Here is an 18423-nt window from a genome sequence, read left to right as displayed (position 1 = left end):
TGTGTGAATGTGTGTTTTTCTAATATGATATTCCTCATTCTTTAGTTTTCAAACCAAACCAAACTAAAATCTTCCCCGTTAACCGGTCCTAATGTGTTTGTGGAAACGGGCCGAATATGGAAAAAACTGGATATTAAAATGACTTATTCCATTGTTTTCATACGGAAAAAAATCCAATTTGTTCCAGCCCACATCCCAATTTTACCCCAAAAATCACCGTAAATGATACATAATGACATAAGGAAAATCAGTGCAACGCATTAAAACATTATGCAGTTTTTCGGATTTTTGTTCCCGGAAAATAATTTTTCGAAATCCTTCTTTACCGCATTGCCTCCGGCGATGCGTGTTTGAATCGCGCGCGTGTCAACCAAGCTTTCATGAATCGCACCCGGGCTTCCAGCAAGCATGGCCATCATAAATATAATGAAAAGTTTCTATCTATGTATGATTTTTACAGTCTATATTTATAATGCCCGTAAGTGCAACTGATTTTCTTTTACTTCATAATATTTTCTGTTTAAAATCTTCTCCCGTTTACTTTAAATAAATAGAAAAATTCCCTAAAGATAAGTTATTTCATAATTGTTATATTTCTCTGTGGGGGCACACATTCTGGCTCTATAAGCACGAGCTGGAAATTTAATTAATCCATGAAGTGTCCGGTGTATATAAAAATGAAAAAAAAAAAAAAAAAAAAAAAAAGATTTAATAAAATGAAATGACCGCGTGTGCATGCACTTGAGGCTACAAGTCACATTAAAATAAATGAATACAGTAATAATAAAAGTAAAGCGCACAGTGCCGCTCTCTGTCACACCGCCGATCGGCGCACTTTCCAAATCAATCACTGCGTCTCAGTTTGTCGCCTGGACCGAATTTCGCCTCTGTCAGGACTCGAACTCACAGACCGTATATAACAGTCTGCACCGATTAATAAATAAAATTAATTTATAAATAAATTTGCATTAAGTGGTATTAATAATCTCGGAGTGGATACTCGAAAACCAGCGCATCGAGACCGAATAATGGACGAGTGTATTTAGAGAGCAGAAAGAGATGAGACTGGGGACGGAGGCGTAGTAGTGGCAACAAACGCTTCCCCCATTTCCTGTTTTTAATTAATGGCCATCTATTCATCATCCGTCTGACCAGTAGTTGTGTCTAAGGGCTGATGGACCTTTAGGGCTGTGTGACATCAGTATCCTGGGATCACTGTGGTCATAAGTGTAAACAAAGTCCTTGTGCTATGCATCCTTCTAGCTGTGTATTTGAATGAATGAATGAATGAATGAATGAATGAATGAAACGGCCTTGATCCCAGAGAGAAACTTTACTAGGTTGTGTGGGGACAGCTAATAGTATACATACATACATTTATTATTTGGGACAGCTGGTAGTGTAGGGGTTAAAGCTACTGCCTTGGCCCCCACAGGTTGCAGGTTCCATCCTCACCTCCAGCTGTAGTACTGTTGAGTATAGTACTTACCCTAAATTGCTCTAGTACAATAACCCAGCTGTACAAATGGGTAAATAATTGTAGACTATCACTGTAAATTGCTTTAGAGAAAAGCATCAGCTAAATGAATAAATGTATGTATGATAGTGTAGTGGTTAGAGCTGGACCCATCCAATCATGGATAGAACTTTTGGACCCACAGGTTCAAACCTCATCTCCAGCTGGTACTTATTCTAAAAATTGCTCCAGTGAAATACCCAACTGTGCAAATGTAAGTAGATGAACATTGTAAGTCACTTTGGAGAAATGCGTCAGCTAAAGAAATAGATGTAAATGTGTCAGCATACAATGTACAACTCATACTGTACATCCATACTCAGAGTGATGAAACAGATGTTAGGTAATGAACCATGTTAAGAAATAAGCAAGTGTATCTACACAAGTGATGTGGTGAGGTGTATTGAGATGGCAGAGAGCAGCTCAGCACCAATCATAATAAAGAGAGACATAAAGACGAAAGGCAGTGTGATGCTGCAGGTAGAAATGACCTCCTGCAGCTCCTTGGAAAACCTTAATTGAGTCAACCTGTTGACCAAGGTTGCGTGTGGCGGATGGGAATCGCTGTCCATGGTGGACCGGAGCTTATCTAGTGTCTATTTCCATGAGACATGAGACAACCATCAGGGAATCTGAACCAACCTTCCGGAACAACATGTTGAACCTGCCACCATCCAGCATGGTAATACCACTGTCCTACCATTCCACAGTCTGTCGCTGAGAAACAAATGTTTGGAATTTCATTAAAATGTGATGTCGATGAACTGATGAGCAATAAGGAACAAGAAAGATAACAGCATATAAGCAGACATCTATGTATAGAAATAAACTATCACCAAATGCTGTCAACCTTTTTGGGCAAGTAATGCTGTCATATTTCATACTTAATTTCTTGTGACTGTGTTTCAAATGGCATCTAGAAATTATCCACTTACATGTCACTGGATAGACAGTGAAAGTGTTGATGCCGGGCCATATCTGCATTATTTTAAAATCTCTTATTATGGGCGATGACATAAAATATTAATTTTTTAAATTAATTTTCCCTTTTCATTTCCACAGCAGGAGCTCAGCCCCCTCTAGTGGTTCTAATATAAATTCTTAATAACATGGTGATAAAAGCACTGCGGGGGGTGTGGTGGCGCAATGGGTTGGACCGGGTCCTGCTCTCCGGTGGGTCTGGGGTTCGACTCCTTCTTGGGGTGTCTTGCGAGAGACTGGCATCCTGTCCTGGGTGTGTCTACTCCCCCTCCAGCCTTGCGCCCTGTGTTGCCAGATTAGGCTCCAGCTCCCCGTGACCCTGTATGGGACAAGCAGTTCAGATGGTGTGTGTGTGTATGTAAGCACTGTACAAATTGTTTACATGTATGTATTTTGCAGGGTATCAGCCCACACCCCTTATTCACCAAGGTGACTTAGACTGCTAGATACACTACTTACACTGGGTCACTCATCCATACATTAATGGAACACACTCTCTCTGTCACTCACACACTATAGGGAACCTGAGCAGCATGTCTTTGGACTGTGGGAGGAAACCAGAGCACCTGAAGACTTAAACTGCATCACTCATCCATACATCAGTGGAACATACTCTCTGTCACTCACATACTATGGGTGTGCCTGAGCAGCATGTCTTTGGAGTGTGGGAGGAAACCAGAGCACCTCAAGGAGACTCACACCAACTCCACACAGAGTGAGCAGGGTTCGAACCCACATCCTCTTACACCACCCAGGTGCAGTGAGACAGCAGTACTACTCGCTGTGCCACCCACCCAGCCTTCTCACAGCCCTGTAGGTGCCCGGCTGTCTGTAGCTCTTGCTGTGAATAATGACAATGAAATTTTGTCAAGATTCCTAGTCCCTACAAATAATAAGAAAAAAACCCTCCATAAATACGATACTGCTACTACGATTCACAAGAAGGATGGTGTTATGTGAGTTATGTACTGTGCTAGGTCTGTGCCAGATATTGCACTTTGCATTTAGGTGAAAGACCTACAATACTGTATTCTATTTTTTTAATTTTATTTCTTATTATAGAACATCTTACTAATGTATATCATTTCCACATCTTTTTTTATAACAGCTGGAGGAAACCGACACAAACCAGGCGAAAACACGCAAACTCTACACAAAAAGAACCAACGCTTCTGACCTTGCTGCTCCGCTTTTTTTGCATTAAATGTTGAAATAATACAGAGAATATCATCTGTAGGTGTGTTTCATTTGTGAATGTTAAGTGTGCAGTATATAATAATTGCATAAATGCATAATTGTGACCTTAACATTGTAAGTCGCTTTGGAGAAAAGTGTCAGCTAAATGAATAAATGTAAATTTAATGTAAATATAAATATAATAGCTGCAAAAGAGCTGAACAAACACTGATATACTGTATTAGAGAATTATTAATGAAGGGAAACTACCTTGTTGTGTTGTGTTATGATGATTAATGTTAATTATTGAAGTAACTGTCCATTTTAATGGGATTTGCTGAGATTTTAATATCAATGGTTGTCAGTTTGGGGGCTCAGGGTTACATAAAAACGTTACAATTGAAATTAATAGTAATTATGTCTTTGAGCTACGAGAGCTCACCTCAGAAGATTTTTCCAGAACGTTACCTTCCTTAGATAAAGGAAGACTGTTTGAATTTTGGAAAACTACTTCCCAAACACTTTCCCCAGCCATTTTGTTTCGCCACAAACACAACCCATGTAATTTGCAATTTGGTTAAATAGTCACTGAATAGTAGGGTTTTAACTTAAGAGCAGTATAGAACTTGTACGTGAAATCATGGCTTGGGGTCCAAGGAGACTTCTGAGGAACAGCTATTTTACAACATAATGCTGTGTGACGTCAAAGGGAACAGCATTTATGGGAACATGGATGGAATGAGAATCGGTGTTATATGTAGATGGTAAATTCGTGATTTGTCAAAGTCTCTGAGAAATTTGACAGTAAGGGCACAGATAAAGGCTTCACTATACGTTTCCTATGTCCGCCGGAAGACGGAAATGCTCGATCGCAGGGCGGGTGCAGCACGAATGACTCCGTCATCTTTCATTTTGTTGGCAGCAACGGGACCCTTCGCTGTAACCGCCCACTGCTGTTTAGGTAATTTCTATAGGCCATCGTCCCTATGAGGCGGGACTATCAGCCGTGCCCTACAGTGGGATTGGCTGAGATCATGAGATAGGTGTGGTTCGTGACGTGCCCCGTTCGGGTTCTCAAAAGACGCCATTTTGTCGTTAGCAGAGAAGTGGAACGCAGGAGGACGAGCGAGAAGCCGGGACACTTTGGCAAGTATATTCTAATGCAGTGGTTCTAGTTGTTATCCTTGTTCAACTTAAAATACTGTCACTTTTCTTCGTTTGCTATTTGATATCCACGTGTTTTCCACCCAACTAGATACAGTTGTCTATGTTATTAGGCGAGCAGTCTCGTCGAATAGGTGTAGCTAGCTAGCTAGCTAGCTAGCAGCCTAGCCCTAAAAGTTAGCTACTAGCAGCTGGCTTCAGGTGTCACTGCTAGGTGGAGATAATTGTGGTTAAAAGTCCATAATCGCCTTTTCTGTTTAAATTCTTTCGTGTGCACTTTTTTTCTGCTGTCTATTTCATTCAACGTTATTGCTTGTGGAGAAAAACTTAAGTTAAAAATAAAGCAGTTTGTGTTAGTCGTGATGTCATGATGATCTTTGTTTCTCTGTATCATGACGTCGCAATGGTTGTGTATTGTGGAACTGTTGGTTTAATCATTCATTGTAGTTAGATCTTACTTAATTGTTTGTTTGCTCCTGCCCCCCCCCCCCCCCCGGCCTAAAGACTAAACTTATTATTATGGGGTGACTATAGTATTTGTGGGTTTGAATAGTGCCTAAGTTCAAGCAGGAGAAATGTGGTGTATAAACGTAATTAAACAGAAGACATGATCATCATCCTGGTTATGCTTATGTTATGGCTGTTGTCCTGTAATCTGGAGTTATCATCTGAAACACTGCTCCTGATTTGTTAATCACTCATGAGCAGTGTGGAAATGTGGTTCAGATGTACCCCAGGAGACTTAATGCTGTTACTGTGGCAAAGGAAGCTCTACTTACTATTGTGTGGGGAATGAGTACTCATGCAAGTGGCATTTTTCCAGTTATTAAAAATAAAATCCTTTGACAAGTTTTAAACTTGGAATGCTTAAGTGTCCAATAAAAACTTGTTGGGCAAATGTATGTATCTGTTAAAATCCAGAAAATGGTGTTTGCCTTCCAAGACCTTTGAAAGTTCTGTAACGTGGTTTAGAGAGTGCAGTGTGCTCGAAAGCCACAGAAAACCATCTGCTAGGTATTTCATTCCTATTACATTTACAATACTTCAATTAAATAATTGGAAAAATCAGGCATCACAGATTTTCTGCAGATCATTCAGGTTGGTTGGAGGGTGCTGCTGGACTGCAACTTTCAAAAAGCGCTATCGATTCTCAGTGGGGTTGAGATCAGACTTTGACTAGGCCGTTGGAGGACTTTGAGCCACTCCAGTGTTGTCCTGGCCTTGGGATTGTTGTCCCAAGCCTTAGTTTCCGAGCTAGCTGAAACAGGTTCTCTTCCTGTATTTAGTACCATCCATTTTATAATCTTAGGCTTTCCAGTCCCTTCATAAGAAAAGCATCCACACAACATTATGCTGCCACCACCATAATACTTCAGTGTATGTGTTTTTAGGAAACATTGCTACAGTGGAGTGTTAGCTTTGTGTCATACGTAGCACTTAATTTTGGCTGGAAAAGCTGTAACACCCCCCCCCCCCCATTCTTGCTGACATACTACTTAACGTATATTCTTGAGTAATGGATTCTTTATTTTCACCATTTGAAAAACGTCAGTGTTATGGAGAGTTGTTGATATTGTGAACTCATGCACATGTACTCCAGTTTCAGCAACTGACTTCTGTAGTTCCTTCAAAATGATGGCTAGCATTTGTTCCTTCCATTACCAGTTTACATGTGGGTTTTTTTTTTTCCCTTTTTGATGGATGGCCTCCTTTACACAGCAACTGGATCGTGCAGTACACCTTCAACTTCCTGATGATGGCTCCAGTAGTGGTCGATGGGATATCCAAGCATTTTTTTTTGTACCCTTTTCTTGACTTAAGTGATCCAAATGCATCTTTTACTTCGGTGGTATGCTGTCCAGTCTTCACTTTTGCAGTGGGATCACAACTTGGCTAATGACACCAGTGTTTTTTTTAATATCCAGAAATGTGACCTTTAATTACTTAGTGGTGGAAACTTATTCAGTTATATCCAAATAAGGGGCAGATGTCCTATTTGGGAACAATTTGTGAGTTAAAGCGTTGGCAGCACAGGGGCTTTGAATATTTATGCAAGTAGCACATTTGTTTTCCATTTTATTTTTAATATCTGAGGACAAATAACTATAATTTTGGCTTTTGTAATAGACTGTTGGTGTGATTTTTGTTTTGTAATAGACTTTGTGGAGGTGGTGATTTGACCCAGAATACAACAGTTAACAATGTAGACACCTTTAAATACACACGGAGACAATGTCTACAACTGCTTGTCCAGAGCAGGGTCGTGACAAGCCAGAGCCTAGTTCGGCAGCACGGGGGGTGCTGAAGGGGGAGCGGACACACCCCTAAGCAGGACTCAAACCCCGGCCAAACTCACTGTGACCCCCTCCACCTTTAAATGGACTGAAAGTAATGTTGTTCCCTATTGATAATGTTAAAGTTCAGAGGATCACAGATAACATGGTGGTTTAAGGAATTGTTTCCACCAGTTCCAGTAACCACCACTTCAATACAGGGTTTTGGTGGTCCAGAATCTGTCCTGGGATGCATAAGGCACAAAGTGCAACACACCCTGAATGTGATGCTGGGGGATACCCATTCAGAGTCAATTTAGAGTGAGTACCTTGTGCAAGGGAGGCTAGAGCTGGAGGTGAGATTTGAACCTGTGATCTTTGGATCCAAAGGCAGCAGTTGTAACCGCTTCTGCCCCAGCTGGTTAAATTCACCAGTTCACCTGAAATGTGTGTCTCTAGACTGTAGGTGGAAACCCACGCAAACAGAGGGATGCAAGCTCCATGCAGTATTAGGTCTGAACTCAAGGCCCAGGAGCTGTGAGATGTCTCTACTACCTACTGCAATGCTATGCTACTCTGGATGAGGAACTTCCAGTGTATTATTGGAATCTTCAGAAAGGAGAACTGGTGTTGCACCACATCTTAAACATTTTGTTTCAGCAGATATCTAGTTGTAAACAAATTGTGATTAGCTTTGGTTGCACTTTGATATCCCACAGGCTTTTACACTTTTTTTCCTGTCTGTGATGAGGGTATTCTGTGGTTTATGTTGGAGGTGATTGTTACACAATTGTATATCCATATAAATTTCTATTGAAAATAATTTTTGGCTCAGTATTACGTGAAATGATTAACTACTTCCTGTTTTTTTCAGGGACATTTGCTGGTTTTTGTCCTAAAGATGTTTGTATTAAATTTGCTGTCCTAATTTCTTTTCATACATATCTGTGCATATTTTCACTAAACAGCTGTAACTACAGCTTGAACCCCTTTTCATGGTTTTGCTTACAATAAATTTTAGCCTGCTTTATAACAGAATGCAGATGGTGCTCCACCCATTAGAATGCCTCAGTATGGGTGTGAGGGATGAAGATGTCAGTGCTACACATTTTCAAACATTTTGCTTTTTCCACTGAAGGCCTGTGAAAATATTGCATTGCTCTCTGTATCAGCTGGCAGAATGAAATGTCCAGGAACATTTTGTGCAGTCATCTTTCTTCCTGTTATGTCCCTTGTGTGTGTTGGGGGGCTGACTGACTGTTAGTCTGGCAGTTTTAATTGGGGAAAGTGGCTCATGGTTTGAAGGAATGAGTTAAAATGTAAATGTGGTCTGTCCGTAGTATGTATGATTATGTTCAAATAGATCTCTGGTTGACTTATCTGTAAAACAATGAAGTTTGTCACATAGTGGTAAATGCTGTATTAACACTTAAAGGGCTGCAACTGGGCAGGTGTTGCAGATATCCTACCTTGAAGTGACAATTATCAAGTTTACTTGGTGTGTGTCTTTAGCTTTTCTCTGAGATACATGAGGTCAGCTGCAGACAGGCTGCTGTTATGTTTTCTTGTTGCACTTAGTATGTTATAGCACTGTGTGGCTTAATATTTAGCATTCGTGATGTATGCAGAACTTTATTGGGTTTGACAACATGGCTCATTAAATACTTGTTTTACTACCATCATATTGGTGTCTAAAAAGTTGGGCATACTTGGCTTAGTTTGGAGCAACTATATAGTGTTTGGCATTACTGACACATTAATCTTGAAAGGTGGTAATTTATTGCATTTGTGTTGCATCTAAATTTAGGTATGTGAAACTTTCTGCATAGGTCTCCTGTTTTAATGAAGCTGACTGATATAAGCCTCCACAGGGTTTTGCTGGCTGGAGAACAATGTTTTCAAACCTTATTTAAAATTTTATTACAGAATTGCACACTCATTGGCTCTGCTGTCTTCAGTGTTGCTGGTGACCCCTCTCAGGTTTAATTTACAGGTGTATCATTACCTCTCCCCAGGAAGGTAAATGATACTCTTCCAACAAAGCAGGTTTACAATAGTTACTTATCTGACTTTAGCAACAGCAGAGCAATCTATTTCTTCTCAAATATGTAAAATTAAGCATGAAATATAAGCTTACTGGAGTCTTTTTTTATTTTGAGTGTTTTTCCAGGGAAGGACTTTTAAATTTCATGTTTGTTTTGTTCTTATTCTGACAATGTGCTGTATGTGGTTAAAGAAATGGCATCAAGTTCTTTTGAACTGCAGGTCAAATGATCAGTAATAGTTTCTGGTCATGAGGTAAATGCTGCTGTTCACATTATATTCACCAGAAACTCTCTCTTGTTAAAGGAAAGCTTTATAAAAGTGTCTCACAATATGAGCTGGTATTTTCAGTTACAGTAAGCTGAATATGGTAAAGTTCATTGTCATGCGTTAATCTGGTGACTGTGAGGACAGGACCTTTTTTTTTGAACATGAAAGACACCACTGTGGGGCTATTGTGACAGCATTAAGTCACTGATAGCTGAGCCAGTTAGTGGAATGTGTTTCTCAGCACTATCTTAGATTATATGGCTCAACATTTCCATAGGAGCTTCAACAAATACTTCTACAGTCCAGTCATGGATAACTGCTCACAACTACACCCATCTTTTTTCTGTAGAAAGCTGCACATTAGGTCAAGTATGATATCAAAAGGGGAATTGAAAATGTAGGGTTTGGTTAGGATGTTTACACATGCTGTGTGATTCACTGGGACATTTTTAATGTATCAGCCAAGCCAGCTGGTGAGAAGTCATATGGAGTAAATCAGTTATGACTTGAATTAACTACACCAGTGGTATTGCAAGAAAAGTTACATTGCCTGTGGTGGCACAATTAAGTGTTTAACTTTTTGTCAAACATCGATTAATCTGTTACTAGTAGTAGTAGTAGTCTGTGCTAGCTCACAAGATAGCTGTTTTCCAAAAAGTTAAATATTCATCTTAAATGTAACATGTTGAACCATCTCTGTTAGCTAAATTTGTAAACTTGTGGTGCTGAAATTGGTTTGCAATTTCAAAATGATATATTTGCAGTATTGCCAAATTCTGTCTTTTAGCCGTGTTTTGTCCTCAGGGTATTGCTTTTGTCTTGTTGCCTCACTAAATATACACCATTTACCCAGCAACATATCAGTTGTCCTTGGAGTTTCGATTACCAAAGAACTGATGTTGATACGTCATGTTGTAATGTTACTGCTTCTGTAACATATCTAGAATGGTTTGAAGGACAAGAATAGCACGTAACCAAAGCCACAACAAAATATGTGAAATGCTGTATTAGTGTGATTAAATTATTCAAGCTGTTAGTCCAAATGATGAAATAGTAAATTTGTTCCCTTCATTTTAGTGATGCTTCTGTGTATTTGATTCTTGTCTGTAAATGGTAAAATCATAACACGTGTCAGGGTTTTTCCTTTAGGTTTGTTATCTTTTAGCTTTTTTTTTTTTTTCTTCTTGCACAGAAGTCAAGATGGGGAATGTTTTTGCAAACTTGTTCAAGGGACTCTTTGGGAAGAAGGAGATGAGAATTCTCATGGTAGGGCTGGATGCAGCAGGAAAAACAACCATCCTGTACAAACTCAAACTAGGAGAGATTGTAACTACTATTCCCACGATTGGTGAGTCCTTGCTTTTCCTATTCCCTTGCCTTATTCCAACACCACTGAACCAGTGTGGTACAGCCAGTGGCTGTGGTTTCCACCTGGGTTTCTTTCCAAAGTCTGTAGGGAGGTTCCGTTTCATCCCACACTCCAAAGGTATGTTCTTGCAGACTATCAGACTATGCCCTCCCTTACGGTGAAGAAAATGTGTTTGCTGAGACTCAACTTTGACCTTGACGTTCCCTTTCGCATTCCTAATGACTGAGTTCTACCAGTAGAGTATTGCTTTCAGTATACTGGGCCTTGCCTGTAAAAAATTTTTTTGTTTCACTCTTTGACATTCTATTTGTCTACCTCCTGGTGTCTCCAGTTTTTAAATACAGCTGCTTTTTCACACTAGTGAAATGAGTTCTGTGGTAGAGAAATTTTGACATGAATTGTTGAAAACCTCTAAACATTTCTCTTCCTTTTTGTAGGTTTTAATGTTGAAACGGTAGAATACAAAAACATCAGTTTTACTGTGTGGGATGTTGGTGGTCAAGACAAAATCCGACCTCTATGGCGACATTACTTCCAGAACACGCAAGGTGAGTTAGTGCTGGTGTGACAATGATTATTTGTCCCAGGCCATATGGTGCCTCCTTCACCGCTTCTCTACTTCTGCAGGGCTCATCTTTGTGGTTGACAGCAACGATAGAGAACGTGTGAATGAGGCTCGAGAGGAGCTGACACGAATGCTGGCAGAGGATGAATTGCGGGACGCTGTCTTGCTCGTTTTTGCTAACAAACAGGTGAGGTTCACCTGCAGATACCATGGTACAGCTTTCAACTCTTACATCTAAGTCCTGTGGTTTTCATAATCCACACTGAATGATGTCTCTTTCTCTGTATTCCTTTCTATATACCAGGACCTGCCCAATGCAATGAATGCAGCGGAGATCACAGATAAGCTTGGCCTCCATGCTCTGCGGCAGCGCAACTGGTATATCCAGGCCACTTGCGCTACCAGTGGAGATGGCCTGTATGAGGGCCTGGACTGGCTCTCCAACCAGCTCAAGAACCAGAAATGATCCATTCCATGTTCAATGTGTCAGGGATAGCACTGATTTCAGCCCTGGCCCACTTTTTCACCTATTCTGTCTCTCCTCACCCCCCTACACCCTTCCTTTTTGATCTGGGCCTTGGGCCTGGTGCTGCCTCATGCGTATGTACGCCTGTGGATAGCAGTGTGCGTTTGCGTGCGTGTGTGTGACTGCGTCTGTACATGTTTGCTGGGAGTGGGAGCAGCCCTGGTGTGCCTTTAAACATTTTCCATAGAGGCAGCCTTCATTTGGAGCAGTGAGCAGGAAATGCGTGTTTCAGATTACAAGGATAGAAGCGGGGGTGGAAACTCTCTCAAATGGGGAAAAAAATTGAACCACCAGTGTGAACACTGAGATGTAAATTAAAATCGTGACCCGCCATTTATAATCACAATGTAACCTGTATCAGGTTTGAAGAGAAACATTTTCTCTCCTTGATCCTTATGCCGCTGGGTGATAAATTGTTACTAGATATCCCAAGAACATATGGCTGTGGTTGTCTTACAAACACTACCTTTTTTTATGGAGACCATGAAGCACAAGCCTGCCAGTGAGTAGGGTTTTGCTTCAGCTCTTCATTTAGCCTCAGATGGAAGATTAATGCTTCATGTATACAGCTTACAAAGCTGGTAGTGAAATCAGTTGTTTTTGCCTTTTTTTTTTTTTTTTTTTTTTTTTTTTTTTAAAAAATATTTCAGGATGTCAAACCTTTCGGTGGTAGGATTTCACAAGGTGCGAATGGGCTGGACTTCACAAGCTTTGATCCTTGTGCTAAAGTGACATGCATGAGTTTAGGGTTGAGCACATGCTTGAGCTGTAACTGTTTTAATCCCTATGAAACTTCATTGAATACCAGTATTCATGCCTGTTCTACAGAAAGCAGCTTCTCTGGCTTTGTATATTAAGTTTGCACAATAATGCGTAATGAAGGGTTAAGGGTCCAAACCTGCAAATGAACACTTGTTTAGCTGACACGATTGTCAGATATATTTAACGGAGTCTGCTTTAATTCATTTTACACCCTCTTTGGTAGCAGTGCTCTGCAGTTACTACATTGTCCTCTAAGGACTTTTCATATTCTCTTGTGGTGATGGAACTGTTTCACTTGTACATAATCTGAGGAGAGCAAAAGACGAAAGTAATTCTGGGGCTGCCGACCATTTTATGGGGGGAATTAAGCTCTTCTCTAGAACACTTGTGTACAAATATTGATGCATGGCAGTATATTGGACTTCCCTGAATGAAATGCACTGTTGGCTTGATTGCTGTATTGGAGGAGAATGCAGTTACTGGTGGTAAGTTAATGGAGTAAAGCTGAATCACAGCTGTTGCTTGGGATGGTCAGGCCTTTTCAGAGAGCTGCTCCCACTCTTAAGTTCACTATTAGGTGTCCCCTCCCCCCTGACTTTTTGTACAGAATACCTGCCTCCCATTGGTGTGTTGATGAACCAGGCATACAGTTGTAGTCAAATGTAAAATTACCCACAAGGCTTAGTTTTCTATGGGTGTGGGGCTTGGGATTGTGGTTGGTTTATGGGTAGAGTTGATCAGTGTGGGGCTTGAGCTATAAATCTGCAGTACTTTCACCTGTAGCTGAAGCTGTGGAGGTGCAGGACCTGAGAGTGTTGTTGAAACACTTTATTTTGTGTTAATGCGTATTGTCTGATTGCCTATGTCACAATCCAGTTATAATCAATGTTACAAATACATTTTGCAAAATTTGGTATGGTTTTTTTGACAGTCTACTGCATTCCCATTCTAGTCTTTCATTTAAAGTCAAGTTCATCCCACAGTATATCATAATAAAGGATTAATTGTCATGTATACAGGGCTAAGTACTATAGATTACATCCTTGGGATGTGTCGCAGATTCAGCAGTCTGTTACTTGAACATTTCAGTAATGCAGCACGAGCCAGGCCAGCCTGTATGAATGTGTGTAAGTTACTGTTTACTTTGGACACGGCTCAGACAGACAGCGTGGAGATGGGATGTCCCGAGTTGTGCTCGGGATGGATCGGTCTCCAGCGGCTATTAGAAGGGGTTCACAGCTTGCAGATCCCCTTCTTTGTGCGGCTCTTCACAAGTTGTCCAAGCAAAAGCAAAGTTGCGGTTAAGTTCATAAACTGAAGCTGGTACAATCCATAGCCTATGTTTGTATGTGTGTGAATTCTGCATATACATTTAACCTCTGGGGAAGGTGGCCTTTCTCTGTACAACTGGATGACTCCAATTACTAAAGCAAAATGCACCAAAATTTGCCATTGTAAAGATACTATTCAAAGATGCACATACATATTGGCCTTTTGTCTACCATGAAAGCCATAGTGCATGTAAATTCCATTTTTTGAGTATCAGTAAAGAACTGCATATACGTAAATATATTTTAACTAGGCAGTTTGCCGTTGTTCAGATGTGAAGCTTTAAGTTTGAGAAATTTGTAAGATTGTCATTTTTTTTTTTCCTAAAACAGATTTAATTCTCTTGTTTTAGCTTTTTTAATCCATCTTGTAACATCTGAGAAATGCACTATAATAAAGATATCTATTTCCATTCTTGTTCATTGCAAATTGTTTTGATTTCTCACACTTTTCAGATTGGAAAGATTTTGTGTATTGCTTTGTCTTCCCTTAAGGTGTCGATGGTATGAATCATTTTGTGGTTTGTTTTGGTGGTTTTTTTTTTTTTTTTTTTTTTTTTTTTCCCCCTCTTCCCCCTTTTGCAGGGTGCACCACAGAAACCCAGCATGAAAATTCTCATGTAAGATTTAGTTGATGGTGACTCTATGAAAGTGTTACTAGAGTACAGGCATAAAATACATTTATAGTAATGCACCGGCATCTCATGTTATAGAATTCTGAGTTTTTTTGTCATCTGATTTGTGAAAGTTGAAGTGAATGCAGTTATAGTTTAAATTTTCCTGGCCAAAAGCTGGCAGAATGACACTCTGACACAGTATGAGTGCAAACTGCTCATCTGGAGTGTGCACAGTTCATGAGTGCTCATACTTTGGATGAATTGGTCAGCTGGCATTCAGTAGGTATGTAAATACTCAGTGCATTTTTATCAGTAATTCAGTTTTAATTTGAATTGCTCAATTAACTTCATGCTGAAGGTAACTTCACAATTTTAGTGAAATAGTTTAGATTGTTACAGAATCCAGCCTGCAAATTAATTCAGGGACATTTAAGTACAATTTGTGTGGTTTAGGATAAAAGTGACAATTTGTTTAGCTGATGCTTTTCTCCAGCGTGACTTACAATGTTAAGGTTACAATTATCTACCCATTTATACAGCTGGGTAATTCAAGTGGACTGAAGTGTTAGAGCAGCACGTCCAGCTGTTTGTCCACGAAGCCTGTGTATAGACGGTATCGCCTATAGGGCTCTTAAGTCATAGATGAAACGTACTCATTTAGTAGAAGCTTTTCAAAGTGACGTACAACTCTAAATGCATTACAACAGATTGGAGAGATTTGGATGCAGACACATTACTGTATTCAAGAGTAAGTCCATTTGTCACATACCACCCTATGAACCAGCAGACTTTATACGAGTAAGTGCTAAAAGGCTTTTCTATTATTAAATTACTCTACAAAGATATGAAATGATCATAGTGGCTCTAGATGCGTAACAAGTGAGGACAACTGAAGAACCAGTATCCAGTCTAGGTCCTATGAAACAGCTCATTTCTTAAGCTGTCCTGGCTCTGCAATTCATATTTAGGTAACTTGAGCAAAGCACATGACTTTCCACCAGGTGGCAGGATGGGGCTTTTATCATTTTCAATGTCTAGGGCAGGAGGGTTCTACCACATGGTAACTTCAGCCTTTATTTTTGGTTGCTGCTTTTCATGCATTAGAATTAAACCTCTTTTAAAATTACTGAAAATAGAAATTGTCTCAACGTCCCATTCAGTGGTGCTTATTGATTCATAAGATAAGCATATATGACATTCAAAAACTTTGGGCCACTTCTATCATCTGCACAAGCAATAAAAGCTTAATAAAACCGATGCCCTTTGATGTATGCATAGGTAAGGTGCGGTAAAAATCTTGGACAGCGTAACAGTGAATAAAGACTTTTCATATTAACATTAATTTTGAGGTACCTTAAAAGTAGCTTTAAAATTAATGAAAATGGAAAAATACATATTTTCCACAAACCTTAACTGAATGCCAATTGGCTGATTAATTCCATAAACATGCACAACATTTTATATATTTATCTCTGATACTGAGCAAGACCAGACAGGAGCTGACACTGAAAAAAAAAATCCCCATTGCATTTTTATTATGAGTGAATTTTGCTAAATGGAGGTCATTTTTACCCTGAAACAGGCAGAAATTTTGTCGAAAAACAAGAGACTAGAAAATTTTATGAAAAACTATCTGAATTACTCAGTGTTGCCCAGGTCAGAAAATGGAAAGGCTGAAATGCTAAAAGTAATAAATTATCACTAAACTTTATTCTCCATAAATTTGCAGCATTTGGTACATAGTAATTTTAGTGTTGAAAGCTTTTTTATATGCAGTATCCTTGGGTATGAATATATACGTTAAACGCACATTTGTTGGGCATCTTTATGTTGATATTTTTCTGTCCCATGTGAAAAGTATGCTGCCTCCAGGTTCAAATCAGTTGTTTTCAGTGATTGACCCCGAACTTTCCTAATGGACTCAGAGGGAACCGTAGGCAATTAAACTTGAATGGAAGATCTGATGGAATTATTGAAATTTTTGGGATAAATACATTTCCACTGAACGTTCACAGAGCATCGATGCTTCAATCGTGTATTGATGAAGTTTCTTGAAAACCAAACATCCCCAAAGTTTTGGAGGACCTACATTTTGAAGCAGCATGACTGCAGATTGTGAGGTGGTTGCAAACTGTTCAGACACTACGCTGGATCCCAGACATCATCATCAGCAACCATATCGATACTTCTGACACTTTTTGTTTCTCCAGGCATCTTCTGGAACCTTCTGCAATTGTCATCATCCACAACATGGACGTTCCATATTCTCAGGAGCTCCTCTGAAGGAATGACCTGTCAAGTGGTTCATGGAGGGCAACTCGCCACTGCATTCAGAGTGAAAACGGGTGTCAGAAAGGCTCCTCGCTCTCCCCTTTCCTGTTCCTGCTGGCGATTGACTGGATCATGCGGACGTCCGCAGTTCAGAAGTGGAATGGAATCCAGTGCTCGCTCTGGAAGCAACTGGACAACCTCGATTTTGCAGACAATCTTGTTTGTTGTCACACACCCACCACTAGATGCAAGAGAAGACCAACAAAGTAGCAATAAGATCATCACATCTGGGACTCAACATGCACAGAGGGAAGAGCAAGATCCTCAAAAGTAAATGCAGCCAACAGAGACCCTATCGCACTGGACTGTGTAGCACTGGAAGAAGTGGACACCTTTACCTACCTTGGCAACGTCATTGACAAGCAAGGTGGTACAGACGCCAATGTAAAAGCAAGAGCAGCCTTCCTGCAACTTCAGTATCTGGATCTCCAAGGACCTGTCTCTGAAGACAAAGATCAGACTGTTCAACAGCAACGTCAAGTCAGTCTTGCTGCATGGGGCCGAGAAAAGGAGAACCACGGCGGCTACCACCAACAGAGTCCAGATCTTCCTCAACAATTGCCCGAGAAGGATCCTGCCAATCCGCTGGCCTGACACCATCGGCAACCAGCAGCTGGGGCAGCGAACAAACCAGATCCCAGCAGAAGAGGAGGAAATACTCGAGCGACGATGGCGGTCGACCATGAAACACCTGGCGCCGAGACCTGGAGGCTCACACCGAGAGACTGGGTTACACCTGGGGTCAGTTGGAGAGAAAAGCAGAGGACAGAGATGCTTGGAGGACCTTGCTGGTGGCCTGTTCTCCAGAAGGGTTAGTAGGCGTAAATTAAATGTAACCTGGTAAAAAAAACAACAAATTAGGTTTTTATGTAGAGATTTTTATTTACCAAAAAGTGAAATAAATTATACCAACAGTATAAGAAATTCTATGCGGAAAAAACGTATGACGTCTTTCGAAATCCATCAGTGGGAACTTAAAAGTTTCCAGATAATACTTGAACTTCTTGGCCTTCAGTGAAGTTGCGCAAACTTCAAAGGAGCAATAAATAAATAAAGGGTTTCGCAGCCATTTCAAAGACTGAACTTGAAAAAAAAAAGTCATATTGATACGTTTTTATTTACGGTTTGGCCACTTCACTTGTTTTTCTAAGTTTTAACACGACTTACAAGTGACGGAGTTTAAGTTTGAGTTTTGGCTGTTCGATAGAAACCGTTTTAATGTGTTCAGTTAAAACCTTATACACGACTTCACTACCAGGAGCTCGAACGTTCCACGCAGTCAGAGCTTGAGGTTTAACTGGTTATTTTTTTATTCAGATATTATAAATTCTGACGAGGATTACTCGTCGAAAGCCGCCCGGCGCAAGCGCGCGCGGCCTCTCGCTCGGCCTCTCCCTCGGCGGCCGCGTGCTACGTGCTGTGGGTCGTGGGGGCGGGACCGTCGGTCGTAGGGGCGGGGCTGTATGGCGTGGGGGCGTGTCTGTGGGCGGGGCCTCGGCAAT

The 18423-nt window shown here is 40.5% G+C and overlaps 1 protein-coding gene across 1 annotated transcript; it reads left to right on the top strand.

Annotated features, from left to right (window-relative positions):
• Positions 1 to 4757: 4757 nt before the first annotated feature.
• On the top strand, positions 4758 to 13706 carry LOC108928180 (ADP-ribosylation factor 1-like). The gene is made up of 5 exons (XM_018741978.2): positions 4758 to 4819; positions 10616 to 10771; positions 11230 to 11340; positions 11420 to 11544; positions 11662 to 13706. The coding sequence occupies exons 2-5, from the start codon at positions 10624 to 10626 to the stop codon at positions 11821 to 11823; spliced, it is 546 nt and encodes a 181-aa protein (XP_018597494.1). The 5' UTR covers positions 4758 to 4819; positions 10616 to 10623; the 3' UTR covers positions 11824 to 13706.
• Positions 13707 to 18423: the final 4717 nt, after the last annotated feature.

Source organism: Scleropages formosus, chromosome 25 (assembly GCF_900964775.1).
Source record: "Scleropages formosus chromosome 25, fSclFor1.1, whole genome shotgun sequence".
Lineage (NCBI taxonomy): Eukaryota > Metazoa > Chordata > Actinopteri > Osteoglossiformes > Osteoglossidae > Scleropages > Scleropages formosus.
This window is presented reverse-complemented; position numbering and strand designations above follow the sequence as displayed.

What these genes read in the sequence shown, in the direction of transcription:
- LOC108928180 (XM_018741978.2), top strand. Translation starts at nt 10,624, where the DNA reads ATGGGGAATGTTTTTGCAAACTTGTTCAAGGGACTCTTTGGGAAGAAG. An exon ending in TTACTTCCAGAACACGCAAG is followed by an intron (nt 11,341 to 11,419) that starts GTGAGTTAGTGC and finishes CTACTTCTGCAG; the next exon opens with GGCTCATCTTTGTGGTTGAC. An exon ending in TCGTTTTTGCTAACAAACAG is followed by an intron (nt 11,545 to 11,661) that starts GTGAGGTTCACC and finishes TCTATATACCAG; the next exon opens with GACCTGCCCAATGCAATGAA.